The sequence below is a fragment of the Salvelinus alpinus genome, chromosome 31 (genome assembly GCF_045679555.1).
Source record: "Salvelinus alpinus chromosome 31, SLU_Salpinus.1, whole genome shotgun sequence".
In the NCBI taxonomy this organism is placed as follows: Eukaryota; Metazoa; Chordata; class Actinopteri; order Salmoniformes; family Salmonidae; genus Salvelinus; species Salvelinus alpinus.
In genome coordinates this window covers 34,806,736-34,828,402 of record NC_092116.1, presented here as the reverse complement: position 1 = coordinate 34,828,402, position 21,667 = coordinate 34,806,736, and the positions used below count along the sequence as shown (strand labels likewise).

The 21,667-nt window shown below is 41.5% G+C and overlaps 1 protein-coding gene and 1 non-coding gene across 2 annotated transcripts in view; both read left to right on the top strand.

The window, feature by feature from the left end:
* LOC139561536 (equistatin-like) overlaps positions 1 to 7,220 on the top strand; it is a 143,764-nt gene extending 136,544 nt beyond the window's left edge. The window contains exons 7-9 of the mRNA XM_071378733.1: positions 2,644 to 2,778; positions 2,910 to 2,999; positions 6,555 to 7,220. Of these exons, the coding sequence (XP_071234834.1) occupies positions 2,644 to 2,778; positions 2,910 to 2,999; positions 6,555 to 6,655 (326 nt within the window). The 3' untranslated portion in view covers positions 6,656 to 7,220. The remainder of the gene's footprint in view (positions 1 to 2,643; positions 2,779 to 2,909; positions 3,000 to 6,554) is intronic.
* Positions 7,221 to 9,353: 2,133 nt separating this feature from the next.
* Positions 9,354 to 9,430, top strand: trnaa-ugc (transfer RNA alanine (anticodon UGC)). Its single transcript has one exon. It is a non-coding gene; the product is annotated as a tRNA-Ala (tRNA).
* Positions 9,431 to 21,667: the final 12,237 nt, after the last annotated feature.

Genomic DNA, 21,667 nt, shown 5'->3' with positions numbered 1-21,667 from the left:
ATAATTTTCCTGCCTCATGATGCCATCTATTTTGTGAAGTGCACCAGTCCCTCCTGCAACAAAGCACCCCCACAACATGATGCTGCCATCCCCGTGCTTCACGGTTGGGATGGTGTTCTTCGGCTTGCAAGCATCTCACTTTTTCCTCCAAACATAACGATGGTCATTATGGCCAAACAGTTCAATTTTTATTTCATCAGACCAGAGGACATTTCTCCAAAAAGTACGATCTTTGTCCCCATGTGCAGTTACAAGCCGTAGTCTGGCATTTTTTTATGGCGGTTTTGGAGCAGTGGCTTCTGCCTTGCTCAGTGGCCTTCCAGGTTATGTCGATATAGGACTCGTTTTACTGTGGATATAGATACTTTTGCACCTGTTTCCTCCAGCATCTTCACAAGGTCCTTTGCTGTTGTTCTGGGATTGATTTACACTTTTCGCACCAAAGTACGTTCATCTCTAGGAGACAGAACACGTCTCCTTCCTGAGTGGTATGATGGCTTCGTGGTCTATTGGTGTTTTACTTGCGTACTATTGTTTGCACAGATGAATGTGGTACCTTCAGGCATTTGGAAATTGCTCCCAATGATGAACCAGACTTGTCTTGGCTGATTTCTTTTGATTTTCCCATGATGTCAAGCAGAGAGGGACCGAGTTTGAAGGTAGGCCTTGAAATACATCTACAGGTACACCTCCAACTGACTCAAATGATGTCAATTAGCCTATCAGAATCTTCTAAAGCCATGACATCATTCTGGAATTGTTCAAGCTGTTTAAAGGCAAAGTCAACTTCGGACCCACTGGAATTGTGATACAGTGAATTGTAAGTGAAGTAATCTGTCTGTAAACAATTGTTGGAAAAATTAAGTGTCATGCACAAAGTAGATGTCCTAACAGGCTTGAGGCCAAAAACTATAGTTTGTTAACAAGAAATTTGTGGAGTGGTTGAAAATTGACTCCATCCAACTTCCGACTTCAACTGAGAGGCATTATCAACTGTGACACTGGAGAAATTAATGTTGTGCCTTGATCAAAGGCACATGGACGGATATATCAACTTGTCAGCTCACTGATTTGAACTACTGGCCCAACTCTCAAACAGCAGGCTACCTGCCACTCCTCTAGTTCCAGAGATGTATATTGGTGTCTAGATGCTGGACTGAGGTATTCTGATATGAATGGTTTGATCATTCAACTGGATGTATGATTGGATTGTCTACCAACTATCAGGAAATAACACTGATAGAATTTCCAGTCAAGTAGCAGGACTTCAATATTCATCCAGGAAGTAGCTAGGTTACATCTGAAATGGAACCCTATTCCGTACAAACTACTTCTGACCAGGGCCCATAGGGGACGCAACCAACGATTCCAGATGCAGCCCAGGCAATCTCTTCCAAGGGATTCACTGGGTGTCTCTCTGTTGTCAGTGAGTTATAGTCGACCTCTTCCACCTCTCCTTTTAAAGGACCTGTCACAGGTGTGACTAGTTGCCTCATTAACCCAACGAGAGATCCCGATGTTGGCCTTTATCCAGTGGTGTAAAGTACTTGTGTGAGGATCTGCTATTGCATGTGGGGTGTGTGTAAATATTGTATATTTAACAGGTTTTTAGTTTTCCCAGAATGTATGTCCAGCATTGCTATGTTATGTTATGTCAACATTACAGTATGTTACCTGTACCAGGTGATATTAAACGACCCAAGACCCCCTGTGAGCGTGCAAGAGATGCTGTGAAAAATGGACTAATTGGAGCTGACATCCCCACTTGTGATGACGATGTAGAATACACCCATGAGCAATGTTCAGGCTCTACAGGTTACCACACACACACACACACACACACACACACACACACACACACACACACACACACACACACACACACACACACACACACACACACACACACACACACACACACCATAAATGCTCCAATTGAGTTGAACGTGACAATTCAATATGTTACAGTAAAATGTGTAAATATTATATATTTAACAGGTTAGTAACATGTCCAATTCTGGTAGGTTACTGTTGGTGTGTGAACAGTTCTGGACAGAAGGTCCCGGGTACTGAAACTCGACCAGGCACTGCTAGAATCAACTGTGCCACCTGGTGTAAGTGAGGCCCTGTGGTCTCATCCAACACCATCACCACTTTAAACTCCAACACATCACTACTCTTGCTTCCTACCTTGGATCTCTTTATACTTTCTTTACAAGATGCTCCACTGATTTCAGAATCATGATCTCTCTTCTTCCTGTCTTTCTGTATCATGATCTCTCTTCTTCCTGTCTTTCTGTATCATGATCTCTCTTCTTCCTGTCTTTCAGTATCATGATCTCTCTTCTTCCTGTGTTTTTCCACTTCCGACCATTCAGGTCATTAACCCTCATCCTCCCGCTACATTCCATCAGAACTGACAGCCATATTGTTCTCATTCCAGCACAGCTGTTGGTTCACCAACTCTTTCTTGTTTTCCTGCATTTCGTCCTACTTCTGACCAGCGCCCATTGGGGAACAGGGTCCCATAGGGGACGCAACCCAAGATTCCAGATGCAGCCAAAGCTTCCAGGATGTTTGTCCAGCAATGTATGTTATACTATGTAATGTCATTGTTACAAAGACTCTTATCTGTGTGTTTAGATGGTACGATGCGACCCAAGACCCCCTGTGAGATTGCTAGAGGTACTGCGGTGAAAATAGTCAGGCTTGGAGTCTACGTCCCCACGTGTGACAACGATGGACAATACACCCCTGAGCAATGCAGGGCCTCTACAGGTTATCACTCACACACACACTATAATGGCTCCAATTCAGTTGAACATGATAATTCAATGTGTTACAGTAAAATGTATAATTGTGTAATTATTGTATATGTAACAGTTTATTAACATGTCCATTTCTGGTAGGTTACTGTTGGTGTGTCACCAGTTCTGGACAGAAGATCCCGGGTACTGAAACTCGACCAGGCACTGCTAGAATCAACTGTATCACCCAGAGTAAGTGAGGCCCTGTGGTCTCATCCAACACCATCACCACTTTAAACTCCAACACATCACTACTCTTGCTTCCTACCTTGGATATCTTTATACTTTCTTTACAAGATGCTCCACTGATTTCTGTATCATGATCTCTCTTCTTCCTGTCTTTCTGTATCATGATCTCTCTTCTTCCTGTCTTTCTGTATCATAATCTCTCTTCTTCCTGTGTCTTTCTGTATCATGATCTCTCTTCTTCCTGTCTTTCTGTATCATGATCTCTCTTCTTCCTGTGTCTTTCTGTATCACAATCTTTCTTCTTCCTGTCTTTCTGTATCATAATCTCTCTTCTTCCTGTGTCTTTCTGTATCATGATCTCTCTTCTTCCTGTCTTTCTGTATCATGATCTCTCTTCTTCCTGTGTCTTTCTGTATCACAATCTTTCTTCTTCCTGTCTTTCTGTATCATAATCTTTCTTCTTCCTGTGTCTTTCTGTATCATGATCTCTCTTCTTCCTGTCTTTCTGTATCATGATCTCTCTTCTTCCTGTGTCTTTCTGTATCACAATCTTTCTTCTTCCTGTCTTTCTGTATCACGATCTCTCTTCTTCCTGTCTTTCTGTATCACGATCGCTCTTCTTCCTGTCTTTCTGTATCACGATCTCTCTTCTTCCTATCTTTCTGTATCACGATCTCTCTTCTTCCTGTATCACGATCTCTCTTTTTCAGGAACAGACTCTCATTCACTAAAGCCTTTGCAGCTTGTTCTGCATGTTGTTAATGTTTTTCTGTAATTCTAGAGGTGCTACTGTGACTAACTACAACTACTAATCCTAATGCTACTAATGACTAACTACAACTACTAATCCTAATGCTACTAATGACTAACTACAACTACTAATCCTAATGCTACTAATGACTAACTACAACTACTAATCCTAATGCTACTAATGACTAACTACAACTACTAATCCTAATGCTACTAATGACTAACTACAACTACTAATCCTAATGCTACTAATGACTAACTACAACTACTAATCCTAATGCTACTAATGACTAACTACAACTACTAATCCTAATGCTACTAATGACTAACTACAACTACTAATCCTAATGCTACTAATGACTAACTACAACTACTAATCCTAATGCTACTAATGACTAACTACAACTACTAATCCTAATGCTACTAATGACTAACTACAACTACTAATCCTAATGCTACTAATGACTAACTACAACTACTAATCCTAATGCTACTAATGACTAACTACAACTACTAATCCTAATGCTACTAATGACTAACTACAACTACTAATCCTAATGCTACTAATGACTAACTACAACTACTAATCCTAATGCTACTAATGACTAACTACAACTACTAATCCTAATGCTACTAATGACTAACTACAACTACTAATCCTAATGCTACTAATGACTAACTACAACTACTAATCCTAATGCTACTAATGACTAACTACAACTACTAATCCTAATGCTACTAATGACTAACTACAACTACTAATCCTAATGCTACTAATGACTAACTACAACTACTAATCCTAATGCTACTACTGACTAACTACAACTACTAATCCTAATGCTACTAATGACTAACTACAACTACTAATCCTAATGCTACTAATGACTAACTACAACTACTAATCCTAATGCTACTAATGACTAACTACAACTACTAATCCTAATGCTACTAATGACTAACTACAACTACTAATCCTAATGCTACTAATGACTAACTACAACTACTAATCCTAATGCTACTAATGACTAACTACAACTACTAATCCTAATGCTACTAATGACTAACTACAACTACTAATCCTAATGCTACTAATGACTAACTACAACTACTAATCTGAACTACTACTACAACTACAAGCGCTGAATACAACCTTAACAAACTACTAATACCAATACTACTAACTACTACTACTAATATGAACTACTACTACTAATATGAACTACTACAAGCGCTGAATTCAACCTTACAGTGAAATACTTGCCAACAAAACAGTTAAGAAAAAAAGTGTTCAAGTATTTACTCAAATAAACTGAATTAAACATTTTATACAAACAAAAGTGTAATAAGAAAAATAACAAATAATAAAGGAGCAACAATAAAACATCAGTAGCGATGCTATATACAGGGTGTTACGGTAAAGAGTCAATGTGGAGGCTATATACAGGGTGTTACGGTAAAGAGTCAATGTGGAGAGTATATACAGGGTGTTACGGTAAAGAGTCAATGTGGAGGCTATATACAGGGTGTTACGGTACAGAGTCAATGTGGAGGCTATATACAGGGTGTTACGGTACAGAGTCAATGTGGAGGATATATACAGGGTGTTACGGTACAGAGTCAATGTGGAGGCTATATACAGGGTGTTACGGTACAGAGTCAATGTGGAGGCTATATACAGGGTGTTACGGTAAAGAGTCAATGTGGAGGCTATATACAGGGTGTTACGGTAAAGAGTCAATGTGGAGGCTATATACAGGGTGTTACAGTACAGAGTCAATGTGGAGGCTATATACAGGGTGTTATGGTACAGAGTCAACGTGGAGGCTATATACTGGGGGTACAGGTGAAGAGTCAATGTGCGGGGGCACCAGTTAGTCCAGGTAATTGAGGTAATATGAACATGTAGGTAGAGTTATTTAAGTGACTATACATAGATAATAAACAGAGAGTAGCAGCAGCATAGAATGGGTGGGGGGACAATGCAAATAGTCTGGGTAGCCATTTGATTAGCTGTTCAGGATTCTAATGGCTTGGGGGTAGAAGCTGTTAAGAAGCCATTTGGATCTAGACTTGGCGCTCCGGTACTGCTTGCCGTGTGGTAGCAGAGAGAACAGTGTGACTAGGGTGGCTGGATTCTTTGGCAATTTTTTGGGCCTTCCTCTGACACCGCCTGGTATAGAGGTCCTCGATGGCAGGAAGCTTGGCCCAGGTGATGTACTGGGCGTTAGCACTACCCTCTGTAGTGCCTTGCGTTTGGAGGCCGAGCAGTTGCAGTACCAGGCGGTGATGCAACCGTTCAGGATGCTCTCGATGGTGCAGCTGTAGAACTTTTTGAGGATCTGAGGACCCATGCCAAATCTTTTCAGTCTCCTGAGGGGGAGTAGGTTTTGTCGTACCTTCTTCAAGACTGTCTTGTGCTTGGACCATGATAGTTTGTTGATGATGTGGACACCAAGGAACTGGAAGCTCTCAACCTGCTCAACTACAGCCCTGTCGATGAGAATAGGGGCGTCATGTCCTTTGTCTTGATCATGTTGAGGGAGAAGTTGTTAAACTCCTACTACTACTAACTAATACTGCTAACTGCTAATTCTGCTAATTTCTCATACTTAATACTGCTACTAATACAACAAACTACTGCTAACTACTACTGCTAACTACTACTACTAACTACTACTACTACCACTACTTCTAGTAGTATCTATACCACTACAACAACACACACTCTTATTCATTCACTAAATGTTATTTCTTTGCAGCTGGTTCTGGATGTTGTTAATGTTTATGTTGTTGTGTCTGTAATTGTAGATGTGGACAGAGATGAAAGGAGTTGGAGCGAAGACATTGGAATGACTTTGACAGTTGTCTTTACTGTACTACAGGACCTGATTCACATTCTATACAAATAAATACATGAAGGAATCCAGAGTAAACTGTTGATTTACTTTCTTCCTTGTTGAACAATGTATCTGAACCAGTTAATTTCTGGGAAATGGAGGACTGTTATGGTGACTGTATTAGCACCACACCGGCAGTTACAGGACATGAAGGCAGTCAAATTCCACGTGACCATTTAGTAATTAGGCTTCTCCAAGCTCTGATGCTGCTGATGGTCATTAGTAGTCTACCACACTTGCTAACTGCCTGCTACTCAGCACTCTATTGTCCCTCTAATCACTCTGACATCAATGCAAATCTAAATCACTTCATGAGCTCATGTTGCGCAACATTTCTAAAACCTACGCAATTGCGTGAGAACAGCCTGATGGCTTCTATTAAAAAGAGGAGGCTCGCATTGGCTTTCTATAGGCTAGATCTACTATATTTACAGTACCAGTCAAAAGTTAGAACACACCTACTCATTCCAGGGTTTTCAGTTAGTATATTTTCTCGATTGTAGAATAGTGAAGACATCAAAACTATGAAATCATGTATTAAACAAATCAAAATATATTGAGATTCTTCAAAAAGTTGCCACCCTTTGCCTTGACTGCTTTGTACACTCTTGGCATTCTCTCAACCAGATTCATGAATTAGTCACCTGGGATGCATTTCAAGTAACAGGTGTGTATTGTTAATATATGGAATTTCTTTCCTCCATGTGTTTGAGCCAATCCGTTGTGTTGTGACACGGTAGTGGTGGTATACAGAAGATAGCCCTATTTGTTATAAGCCAAGTCCATATTATGGCAAGAACAGCTCAAATAAGCAAAGAGAAACAACACTAAGACATGAAAACGTAACAGTCAGATTTTAGCAGACAAACATCGGGCAACAGCACACTTGATAACCTGGATGAGGTTAGAGAGAAATATCCACAACTCCCACTATTGGAAGTGTTATGCTCACCAAAAAAACTTACCGACTAAGCCTAAATCATCTGGATTGTAATCATGATATTTACCACCCTCAGTCCTGATCTGTATTTACTCAGAATTATCAGGAATATAAGTACAGCACATGTAGCCCCCAGCACATGTACCCCCTTGTGCGGACAGAAGATAATCAAGGGCCAAACAATTTTGCATCTCCCCAGTCCAAATAGCAACCATCTCAGCAGTTATTCATTCAACACTATCAACTGTACTATTAGCTAGGATTTCCAAAGAGTTAGCCATATTGATAACTTCCTGTGCTATTTTAGAAATATAAGAGGGAAAAGCAATCGCAAAGGATCTCAGTTTCTGTAATCACACGTTATGATGGTGTGCTGAAGGAGAATTCACAGAATGTTTGACATATCCCTAGTAACACGATCCACATCTCGTGGATCCTAAAGTTTTGACCATTCATCCAAGAACGGGACCTGCTTTTTAAATATGAACAAAAAAATTATATTTTATTTGGAACGGCAAGCCAGATAAAATAAGGGCCTATTATATAATGAATATGAATTCGGAGGGCAGAAATTATTAAATATTCTCTCACTAAAAGCAGTCATACAACAGTTATACTTAAATCAAAATTGGTCTATTAAATTTGTCACGATCGTCTTCGGGAGAAAGAGAGGACCAAGGCGCAGCGTGATATAAATACATTCTTATTTACCGAAACAAAGAACACACTATCAAAATAACCAACGAACGTAACGCTATATAATCAAATAGTGCAGACACAGGCAACTTACACAGACAATAACCCACAAAATACCCAACGGAATATGGCTGCCTAAATATGGTTCCCAATCAGAGACAACAATAAACAGCTGCCTCTAATTGAGAACCAATCATAGACATACAAACACCTAGACAAGTAAACACCCCATAAACATACAAAACCCCTAGACAAGACAAACACATCCAATCTAGGCAACCATAGACATACATCCCCTATGTCACACCCTGACCTAACTAAAATAATAAAGAAAACAAAGAATACTAAGGTCAGGGCGTGACAAAATTGGTACAAATGTCTCATCCTGTGTTCAAGAAGGGCCTTTATTCAGATTTCAGTTGTTTGAAAAGGAAATCATCTCCAAAATGTCTATATTTTTTAAACAAGCCTTAGAAAGTTGGTTGCAATTTCAGTTTAATCCACCTGAAAGGACAGAACAAATATTGTGGTAAAAATAAAATATAGTAATTGATGAAAAAAAACCTGTATTTTTCAAAGAGATTTTTTAAAAATTTATAATTTTAGTGAATGATATCATAAATAGGACTGGTGGAGTTGTCACACATGCAGCTAACAGACATATGGAAATGTCTGCTCTACCCAAAATTAATTGCAGCATTACCACAAAAATGGAAGAGGCAAGTAGAAGGGGAAAAAAGTAAGGAACTTGTATGTCGGCCCTGTATTAAAGAACATAAATGGTTCAAGAAGTGTGATTAATAAAAACATACCAATTTCATTTAAGGACCAAAAAAAAGACAGCTGTGCCATATAAATTGCAAAATAGTTGGGAAGAGATTTTCGATGTACCCATTCCATGGCACATGGTTTATTAATTGATACGCAAAACGCCGGATTCAAAATGTCAAATTTATCAATTTAAATTTCTATACAAACTTCTTGCAACTAATAGAATGTTATATATATGGGGGATACAATCTTCCCAGCTCTGCGGATTCTGCTGTGAGGAGGCAGAGTCATTAGATCATGTATGGTCCCGTGTGGCTCAGTTGGTAGAGCATGGCGCTTGCAACGCCAGGGTTGTGGGTTCAATTCCCACGGGGGGACCAGGATGAATATGTATGAACTTTCCAATTTGTAAGTCGCTCTGGGTAAGAGCGTCTGCTAAATGTAAATGTATTTTGGTATTGTCCATATGTAGTTCGTTTTTGGTCACAGGTCCAGGAATGGCTGAAGAATTGCAACATTTGCCTAGAACTAACGCTACAGATATAAATACTGGGTGATTTGAAAAGCCATAGTCAATCAATAATATAATTATTTTAGCAAAAAAGTTTATTTTTAATTTACAACCTGTAGAAGCTATGAGAATAGGAAGGTTCAATTATTTTGTGAAGCATCACAGCACAGTTGAAAAATATGGCAAATAGAAATCCAAAATGGATGATGTTGAGAGATAGATGGGAAGGGTTGAATGGAGCTGAAGGGTGGGACTAATAACAAGATAAACAATGTAGGGCATACGGGATCTGTGAAATGTGTATAGGTGCGGAGCTTTTGTGAAATAGCACAGTTACAAGTAGAAATCAAACTGGATGGACATCAGAAATAGAGGAAGGACTAAGAACAAACAAGAGAGAACTATTGTAAAGTAGACTGTGTCTGTAAAATGTGTATAAGATGTATAAATTGAAGGTAAAAGCAGAAGTGTTTATTCGTTTACTCCAATTGGGGGAAATCGGTGGTAGGGTTTGCGGGGAATAATAAAGGTATATTCTTTAAAAAAGTATGTATGTCTATATACATTTACCCAAAACATATATGGGTGACTGGAAATGATGCAGACAATTACATTAATGGAAGCAACATTCTTTCCGCAATATTAACCCCTTAAACAGTTAAAATCTCCTCCAACCACTGCAGTGTCTGAGTTTAATTCTGAAAAGTCTAGAAATACCTTAGTGAGGATATCAGGGGGGTGGGCAGGGGAGAAGTAGATATTCGTTATGGAAATGTTCTGCCCCTGTAAAGTACCATTAATTATAACAAAGCGAGCAAATTTATCTTTCACACATTTCAACACCTTAAGTGGTAGGTTCTTTTTCACAAGAATTGCTACACCTCCACTTCTGGATGTAAATGATGAGAAAAACACTTGACCAAACCCCCCTTGTTGCAAGTTAAGATGCTCCTTATCATCCAAATGAGTTTCCTGCAACAGGGCAAAATCAATATTTCCTTTTTTCAAGAAAGACAGTACCTTCTTCCTTTTAATGGCGTTATGGCTCCCTCTAATGTTCCATGTACATACACGCAGTCTGTTACCTGCCATTGCTCTTTTGACCATTCAATATCCAAAGTGAATCCTACTGTAAAAATGGGGTGGTACCTTTTTCCATGTGTGGAACTCTTTCCTATCTCAACGAGCATAAACAAACGATAAGAAGCCTGAACTCGAACTATACTAAACCCAAAAAATGTAACATGTAAAGAGCCAAAAGGGGGTTTTCCCACTAGCTAACATGCAGGGGATTTCAACTTTCCAATGTAGACTCTTAAGTCCGCATTGCCAATCAATAGCCTCATCCATATATATATACAGTGGGGAGAACAAGTATTTGATACACTGCCGATTTTGCAGGTTTTCCTACTTACAAAGCATGTAGAGGTCTGTAATTTTTATCATAGGTACACTTCAACTGTGAGAGACGGAATCTAAAACAAAAATCCAGAAAATCACATTGTATGATTTTTAAGTAATTCCTTTGCATTTTATTGCATGACATAAGTATTTGATACATCAGAAAAGCAGAACTTAATATTTGGTACAGAAACCTTTGTTTGCAATTACAGAGATCATACGTTTCCTGTAGTTCTTGACCAGGTTTGCACACACTGCAGCAGGGATTTTGGCCCACTCCTCCATACAGACCTTCTCCAGATCCTTCAGGTTTCGGGGCTGTCGCTGGGCAATACGGAATTTCAGCTCCCTCCAAAGATTTTCTATTGGATTCAGGTCTGGAGACTGGCTAGACCACTCCAGGACCTTGAGATGCTTCTTACGGAGCCACTCCTTAGTTGCCCTGGCTGTGTGTTTCGGGTCGTTGTCATGCTGGAAGACCCAGCCACGACCCATCTTCAATGCTCTTACTGAGGGAAGGAGGTTGTTGGCCAAGATCTCGCGATACATGGCCCCATCCATCCTCCCCTCAATACGGTGCAGTCGTCCTGTCCCCTTTGCAGAAAAGCAGCCCCAAAGAATGATGTTTCCACCTCCATGCTTCACGTTTGGGATGGGTTCTTGGGGTTGTACTCATCCTTCTTCTTCCTCCAAACACAGCGAGTGGAGTTTAGACCAAAAAGTTATATTTTTGTCTCATCAGACCACATGACCTTCTCCCATTCCTCCTCTGGATCATCCAGATGGTCATTGGCAAACTTCAGACGGGCCTGGACATGCGCTGACTTGAGCAGGGGGACCTTGCGTGCGCTGCAGGATTTTAATCCATGACGGCGTAGTGTGTTACTAATGGTTTTCTTTGAGACTGTGGTCCCAGCTCTCTTCAGGTCATTGACCAGGTCCTGCCGTGTAGTTCTGGGCTGATCCCTCACCTTCCTCGTGATCATTGATGCCCCACGAGGTGATATCTTGCATGGAGCCCCAGACCGAGGGTGATTGACCGTCATCTTGAACTTCTTCCATTTTCTAATAATTGCGCCAACAGTTGTTGCCTTCTCACCAAGCTGCTTGCCTATTGTCCCGTAGCCCATCCCAGCCTTGTGCAGGTCTACAATTTTATCCCTGATGTCCTTACACAGCTCTCTGGTCTTGGCCATTGTGGAGAGGTTGGAGTCTGTTTGATTGAGCGTGTGGACAGGTGTCTTTTATACAGGTAACGAGTTCAAACAGGTGCAGTTAATACAGGTAATGAGTGGAGAACAGGAGGGCTTCTTAAAGAAAAACTAACAGGTCTGTGAGAGCCGGAATTCTTACTGGTTGGTAGGTGATCAAATACTTATGTCATGCAATAAAATGCAAATTAATTACTTAAAAATCATACAATGTGATTTTCTGGATTTTTGTTTTAGATTCCGTCTCTCACAGTTGAAGTGTACCTATGATAAAAATTACAGACCTCTACATGCTTTGTAAGTAGGAAAACCTGCAAAATCGGCAGTGTATCAAATACTTGTTCTCCCCACTGTATATATAGAAAAGAAAAATCTACCGAGGATTGAGGATCTTCCACCTAAAACCAAGACTGTGCACCAATATAGATTCACACATATCTCAGTCTGAGCTATAGTGTCAGTTACTTTAGCATGAAAAATAATAAAGATACAAATATTACTGAACGGGAGCACATGAGAACTCAGACCACTGTTTCATGATCAGATAAAAATATAAAAGTTATCCAATGCTGCGGAGGAGCAGCTTACAGTTATTCACCCGAGCGAGTCAATGAACGCAGCCTCTTCAGGTGTGTAGTTATTTAATTTTTTTTATTTTTAGGCGATCCGTTGACCATAATCTTCAATGTGGCCGGGTACAGCAGTGCGTAGTCCATCTTCATTCTCTTGAGTCGAGCCTTCATCTCAGCAAACGCTTTGAGTCTTCGTACAACCGCTGTGGAATAATCATTGAAGAATGAGACCTTTGGACCTTATCGTTGAAACGATGTTTCTAGCCGCATCCATGACGCGCTGCGTGTCGGTGAAGTTGTGGAACTTTATAACCACTGGCGGTGGGCGCTGGTTGGGACCAGTTATCGGTGCTTGAGAGCGATGGGCTCTGTCAAGCTTCACACGACCAGCCTTAGTGTCCATTTGTAGGTAGCCAGGGATCCATTCCCTTTTACGTGACCCTTCCGGATTTTCCCACAACACGGATATTGCATCCTCGATTATCCAAGTCGTCAATGTGCTCCGCCATTTCACGCACCTGTTTCTCAAGTGCTTTTATCTTAGTGTCCATTGATGTAGTAGAAATTTCAGCAGTAGCACTTCTTCCTTCCACATGTTTGACAACTTCCTGTAGTTCAGCTGAACGGCCTGCTATTGCGTCCAAGACCGTTCTTATCTTAACATCGATCAATTTAGTAATGTTATCCATCATCCTTTGAATCACCAGGTCCATTGTGCTTGGATCTGCAATGGTGTTAGCTTCGCTAACAATAGCTAGCTCCTCCTGCACATCTACGGGGATGGTGGTTTTGGGGCGAGTTCTTAGTTCTGTCGGGCATGTTGTGGGAAATTTTGAGAAATAGCCGTAGACTCATTCTAGGATAACTTATTTAGCAGATCCTACCACTTTCTCAAGCTAGGGGATTAATGTAAAAATATACATTTACGAATGCTACGGGAGCTCGCTGAAACAGTGTTCTCTACGGCGCCATTATGTCCTCCGCATTAATGCTTTTAATGCATAGTCTTGCGAAGAGGCAGGAGTCTCAGGGAGCACACAGAGGGCAAGCTCCTTCCACATAATGCATTGTTCCAGCGCTTTTCACCTGAAGACGAAACCGAAATATTCAGCTGTACACAGACAACAGTAGGAAAGTCTACATAAGAGATTAAATAGTTAAATGAACTAGGAATACGTTTAATTTGATGACTGGATTAGTGAATGATACTGAGCTTACTGTACCTCCAAAGTTGATATGAATACAAGTCTCTCTGGCACCAGCATCGTCAGGCCTTCCTTTTGTCCAGTTCTGGTGAGCACAGTCAGAGCCATCACTCCAGAACCACCGCCTGTCCACCCATTACATTAAGTTTATTCTGAAACCCCACTTTCCCCCCGAAGTGACCCTTCCGGATAGCTATTTTCAACTACACTTCCCCTTCAAATTCACAGTAGATGTAAGGGTGATACCTCTGCTTCAGGCCAGCTCCTTGTAGTCTTTACAAACATTAAGCAGCTTGATCCATATTTGGTCCAACCGGAAGGACACAAGTCTTCTTCTAGAAGTGAATCTGTAAGGAGGAGTTACATGTGGCTTTAAAGGCTAGTGGAGAAAGATGTACAAATCACAGCTACATTTTTATTTGTAGATCAGTCAGTCACCTCTGCTACAAGAAAAATACAGATCGAGTCAAGAAAAGTAGACTTACTTGCATCTCCCAGAGCAAAGGTAGCACTGAGAAGCAGAAGACTGGTCAACATGGTCATGGAGTCTCCTGAGAGAAACAAAGAGTGAAGCCATCAAAACCAAGTCCGAGTACTTCAGTGTTTAGGGGAGGGCAGTGTTCCCCTGACCTCTCCACGTACCCCAGAATTACACTTATCAGATGTATCCCAGTACTAACCACAGATTCAACTAATGAAGGACTAGGCATCTTCCTCCACATACAGTAGATTAGAACAGGAATATGTCTGCTTTCCTAAACACCAACCTATTCCCTAAGCAGGGATGAGAAGAAATTCTGGGCAGGTATTTCTCTCCACTCAGACAGGAACTAGACAATAGAGGTCTAGTTCCCAAATGTAGAAATGTCCTGCAGCTTTGGCTATTTACAAATCTGTCAGAATACAGGCATTATGGTTGAACCATTTTCCATTCTGGTTCTTTTATTATCCAACAAAAAAAAAAAAACCAGTACACAAGGCTGGCAGGTAAGGCTTAGTGGCTTGTAACACCAGTAGGTAAGGTGAAATGGCCATCAGGAAAGGCTGTGATAAGATGTGGTGCTGGAGGGAACCCACCACATTAACATACGACTGACCAGTAAGCTACACCACAGCCCAATATTAGACCTATTAATTAATGAAGCAAGATCAAAGGACATTCCATAGCAACAGCTTGCAGAACATGGTTCAATGAGGTACCTGCTAGCAGCATGTGTCCCACCTCTGAAGATCAATCCATAATACACTAGATAGTTCTGATTAGTCACCATGTACAGCACTGAGCAGTGATCAATAACTAAATCTAGTTTAGACACTACCCATCCAAATAATGTCTGCCAATGTTTTGTTCTGGCTTTGACGTCCATGTTTCCTCTACTTCCAGTCTGGCCAAGCACGGTGGCCATATGGTGAGGTGGATTAGCTAGAGAGCTGAGCACAATATGGAATCCATATAAGGTTTTGATTTGGGGGGGGGGGGGGTAAAAACTGGATTTTATAGTTTCTTGTTCAATGCTCCATGGTGCAAATGGCAGGCAATCACTAAAGTGTATTTTATTCATTTAACCAGGTAGGCTAGATGAGTACTCAAGTTCTCAACCTGGCCAAGAAAGAAAATCAGTGTGACAGTCAACCAGATTATAGATGTAAGACACATTCTGCTAGCAGGAACCATCATTGGACCAGGTCTCATCTCACAAGCTGTAACAATTCCCGTACAGTTAAATTAAAGGTCTAATACTGGGCTAGCTACACCATTACAATACACAAGCTAGGATGAACAGGATATTATGTCACAATGCAGGAAATTAAAACCCTAGACAAGTTACAATAGCAGGAACTTACTTTAGCCAACAGGACCAATAAAGAAACTGGGACACCACAAACACTGAACAAACCCAGGTTAAACAAGCTGCTTATATACCATCGGAATGGAAGAGGAATTGGTGATTAGCAGAGTGAGTTCAGGTGTGGTGAGTCAGCAGGAAAGGGGCGTGTCCAGAGGGTCCTGGTCCTGGGTGTAGATAGGGTCTGGCTCACACTAGCTCTGGTCCTGGGTGTAGATAGGGTCTGGCTCACACTAGCTCTGGTCCTGGGTGTAGATAGGGTCTGGCTCACACTAGCTCTGGTCTTTTTCTGGTCTGCACTATAAATAATAACTACTTAAATGTGCATATATTAGCATATAATACCCAACAACAATAATTATTTGCTCCGACAGTGCATAATGTCAAAGTTGTTTTCTACTAATTATTTGTCTATGTTAGTAATTTCATTGTATTTCCAGGCCACTATAGTCAACATTTCACAAAACAGTATATTATTATTGTTATTGTGAAAGCCGCCATTGTAAATAAGAATTTGTTCTTAACTGGTAAAAATAAAGGTAAAAAATAAATAAAGGTAAAAAATAAATAAAGGTAAAAAATAAAATACAATAATAAAATATGTCGATAACAATGTACTTGACACCAAGTCAATACCAGTTTAAACCAGGGGGGGGGGAGAAGGGGGGGGGTTGACACCAAGTCAATACCAGTTTAAAACAGGGGGGGGGGGGGTTGACACCAAGTCAATACCAGTTTAAACCAGGGGGGGGGGGGGTTGACACCAAGTCAATACCAGTTTAAAACAGGGGGGGGGGGGGGGGGGGGTTGACACCAAGTCAATACCAGTTTAAACCAGGGGGGGGGGGTTGACACCCAGTCAATACCAGTTTAAACCAGGGGGGGGGGTTGACACCAAGTCAATACCAGTTTAAACCAGGGGGGGGGGGGTTGACACCAAGTCAATACCAGTTTAAACCAGGGGGGGGGGTTGACACCCAGTCAATACCAGTTTAAACCAGGGGGGGGGGGGGGTTTGACACCAAGTCAATACCAGTTTAAACCAGGGGGGGGGGGGTTGACACCCAGTCAATACCAGTTTAAACCAGGGGGGGGGGGGGGGTTTGACACCAAGTCAATACCAGTTTAAACCGGGGGGGGGGGGTTGACACCAAGTCAATACCAGTTTAAACCAGGGGGGGGGGTTGACACCAAGTCAATACCAGTTTAAACCAGGGGGGGGGGGGGTTTGACACCAAGTCAATACCAGTTTAAACCAGGGGGGGGGGTTGACACCAAGTCAATACCAGTTTAAACCAGGGGGGGGGGGTTGACACCAAGTCAATACCAGTTTAAACCAGGGGGGGGGGGGGGGTTTGACACCAAGTCAATACCAGTTTAAACCAGAGGGGTGGGGGCATAAGAACAATACTTTGAATAGAGACATGACATCATCTTGGAATTTATTCTCTTTAGAATGACAATAATAATTTTTTGATGGACTTCATAAAGATACATGCTCCTGCTACACTTCCAACTGTAATATGACACTACAATATCGTACCCTCCACCGTAACAAGGATTTTGTGTATCAGTCATTCGATATCAAGTCTGATGAGCACATAGATATTTCTGTCAATCTGTCAATGTCATTTTGTTTAAAATAGTGCATCTTCAAGGGCCTTCCACTAGGGGGCAATGCCACCCCTATTTCTGTAACTACAGCAGAATGTTGTCCTTTAGGCTCCGCCTTGAAGAATGACGCAGGCTGCTAATAGACATGAACGAATTGGAGGTGGGAACACTGTGGTGATTTCCACGTGGAGAAATAACAAGTAGATGTTAGATGTTCTCACAGCACAAGGGGGGGGGGGGGAAATGATAGGCTTTAAGGACTTTTGTTTATGATGCATGCCGCCAGTCAGGCAGAGAGAGACAGAGAGAGGGGGGGGATAAAGAGTCGGTTGGGAACGAGAGAGAGAAAGATACAGGGGGGGGTGGGAGACAGAGAGGGGGGTTGGGAAGAGAGAAAGAGAGAGAGATGGGGTGGCAGAGAAAGAGAGAGAAAGGGGGTGGGGGAGGGAGAGAGAGAGAGAGAGAGAGAGAGAGAGAGAGAGAGACAGACAGACAGACAGACAGACAGACAGACAGACAGACAGACAGACAGACAGACAGACAGACAGACAGACAGACAGACAGACAGACAGACAGACAGACAGACAGATAAAGGGTAAAGAAGGTAGCATAGCTGTATTCCGTGGTGCTCCTAAAACCATTCAGTAGACAGTATTCTGTACCTACAGAAACCTGGACTCCGTCAGAGTTAACAGCCATTGTGTTGATAGTGCTGTTGTGTACTGGAAGGTTCTGGATGAAATTCCCATCCTAAAACTTACACTGTTTGAGACCCAAAGGTGTACCAGTGTAGACAAACACAGACAGACACACAGGTGATGTACCTGACTAATACACACTAATACACACTAATATACATTAATACACACTAATATACATTAATACACCTGACTATGGGTGTATCCCAAATGGCACCCTGTTGAAGTGCTTTACTTTTGACCAGGGCCCAAAGGTGTTTATATTGGCACCCTGTTGTGCATTACTTCTGACCAGGGCCCAAAGGTGTTTATATTGGCACCCTGTTGAAGTGCATTACTTTTGACCAGGGCCCAAAGGTGTTTATATTGGCACCCTGTTGAAGTGCATTACTTTTGACCAGGGCCCAAAGGTGTTTATATTGGCACCCTGTTGAAGTGCATTACTTTTGACCAGGGCCCAAAGGTGTTTATATTGGCACCCTGTTGAAGTGCATTACTTTTGACCAGGGCCCAAAGGTGTTTATATTGGCACCCTGTTGAAGTGCATTACTTCTGACCAGGGCCCAAAGGTGTTTATATTGGCACCCTGTTGAAGTGCATTACTTTTGACCAGGGCCCAAAGGTGTTTATATTGGCACCCTGTTGAAGTGCATTACTTTTGACCAGGGCCCAAAGGTGTTTATATTGGCACCCTGTTGAAGTGCATTACTTCTGACCAGGGCCCAAAGGTGTTTATATTGGCACCCTGTTGAAGTGCATTACTTCTGACCAGGGCCCAAATGTGTTTATATTGGCACCCTGTTGAAGTGCATTACTTTTGACCAGGGCCCAAAGGTGTTTATATTGGCACCCTGTTGAAGTGCATTACTTCTGACCAGGGCCCAAAGGTGTTTATATTGACACCCTGTTGAAGTGCATTACTTTTGACCAGGGCCCAAAGGTGTTTATATTGGCACCCTGTTGAAGTGCATTACTTTTGACCAGGGCCCAAAGGTGTTTATATTGACACCCTGTTGAAGTGCATTACTTCTGACCAGGGCCCAAAGGTGTTTATATTGACACCCTGTTGAAGTGCATTACTTTTGACCAGGGCCCAAAGGTGTTTATATTGGCACCCTGTTGAAGTGCATTACTTCTGACCAGGGCCCAAAGGTGTTTATATTGGCACCCTGTTGAAGTGCATTACTTCTGACCAGGGCCCAAAGGTGTTTATATTGGCACCCTGTTGAAGTGCATTACTTTTGACCAGGGCCCAAAGGTGTTTATATTGACACCCTGTTGAAGTGCATTACTTTTGACCAGGGCCCAAAGGTGTGTATATTTGTCCACAAGGGGGAGCTCCTCCTCATGTTTATAAGTTGGTTTGGTCTCCAACATCATCTACAGGTCCAATAAAACCAAACAACAGTTTTACTATGTTTGTTTGTTTGTCTCATAAAGGAGAAGAAAATTAATATATGACTCTGTCTCTGTGAACAGTAATCATAAATTCAACTGGGCTTGGAGAGAGAGAGAGAGAGAGAGAGAGAGAGAGAGAGAGAGAGAGAGAGAGAGAGAGAGAGAGAGAGACAGAGAGAGAGAGAGAGAGAGAGAGAGAGAGAGAGAGAGAGAGAGAGAGAGAGAGAGACACAAACACACCCCACAGAGCCCCAGGACACCAGCACAATTAGACCCAACCAAATCATGAGAAAACTAAAAGATAATTACTTGACACATTGGAAAGAATTAACAAAAAAACAGAGCAAACTAGAATGCTATTTGGCCCTAAACAGAGAGTACACAGTGGCAGAATACCTGACCACTGTGACTGACCCAAACTTAAGGAAAGCTTTGACTATGTACAGACTCAGTGAGCATAGCCTTGCTATTGAGAAAGGCCGCCGTAGGCAGACATGGCTCTCAAGAGAAGACAGGCTATGTGCTCACTGCCCACAAAATGAGGTGGAAACTGAGCTGCACTTCCTAACCTCCTGCCCAATGTATGACCATATTAGAGAGACATATTTTCCTCAGATTACACTGATTCACAAAGAATTCGGAAACAAATCCAATTTTGATAAACTCCCATATCTACTGGGTGAAATACCATAGTGTGCCATCACAGCAACAAGATTTGTGACCTGTTGCCACAAGAAAAGGGCAACCAGTGAAGAACAAACACCATTGTAAATACAACCCATATTTATGCTTATTTATTTTCCATTGTGTACTTTAACCATTTGTACATTGTTACAACACTGTATATATATATAATATGACATTTGTAATGTCTTTATTGTTTTGAAACTTCTGTATGTGTAATGTTTACTGATAATTTTTATTGTTTACTTCACTTTTGTATATTATCTACCTCACTTGCTTTGGCAATGTTAACACATGTTTCCCATGCCAAAAAAGCCCCTTGAATTGAATTGAATTGAGAGAGAGAGATAGAGACTATTAAAGACTACCAGAACCCACTGGATTCTCCAATTACCTTGAAGGACAAAATAAAAACCCTCCAACCCAAAAAGGCCTGTGGTGTTGATGGTATCCTTAATGAAATGATCAAATATACAGACAACAAATTCCAATTGGCTATATTAAAACTCTTTAACATCGTCCTTAGCTCTGGCATCTTCCCCAATATTTGGAACCAAGGACTGATCACCCCAATCCACAAAAGTGGAGACAAATTTGACCCCAATAACTACCGTGGAATATGCGTCAACAGTAACCTTGGGAAAATACTCTGCATTATCATTAACAGCAGACTCGTACATTTCCTCAATGAAAACAATGTACTGAGCAAATGTCAAATTGGCTTTTTACCAAATTACCGTACAACAGACCATGTATTCACCCTACACACCCTAATTGACAACCAAACAAACCAAAACAAAGGCAAAGTCTTCTCATGCTTTGCTGATTTCAAAAAAGCCTTCGACTCAATTTGGCATGAGGGTCTGCTATACAAATTGATGGAAAGTGGTGTTGGGGGTAAAACATACGACATTATAAAATCCATGTACACAAACAACAAGTGTGCGGTTAAAATTGGCAAAAAACACACACATTTCTTCACACAGGGTCGTGGGGTGAGACAGGGATGCAGCTTAAGCCCCACCCTCTTCAACATATATATCAACGAATTGGCGCGGGCACTAGAACAGTCTGCAGCACCCGGTCTCACCCTACTAGAATCCGAAGTCAAATGTCTACTGTTTGCTGATGATCTGGTGCTTCTGTCACCAACCAAGGAGGGCCTACAGCAGCACCTAGATCTTCTGCACAGATTCTGTCAGACCTGGGCCCTGACAGTAAATCTCAGTAAGACCAAAATAATGGTGTTCCAAAAAAGGTCCAGTCGCCAGGACCACAAATTCCATCTAGACACCGTTGCCCTAGAGCACACAAAAAACTATACATACCTCGGCCTAAACATCAGCACCACAGGTAGCTCCAACAGAGCTGTGAACGATCTGAGAGACAAGGCAAGAAGGGCATTCTATGCCATCAAAAGGAACATAAATTTCAACATACCAATTAGGATCTGGCTAAAAATACTTGAATCAGTCA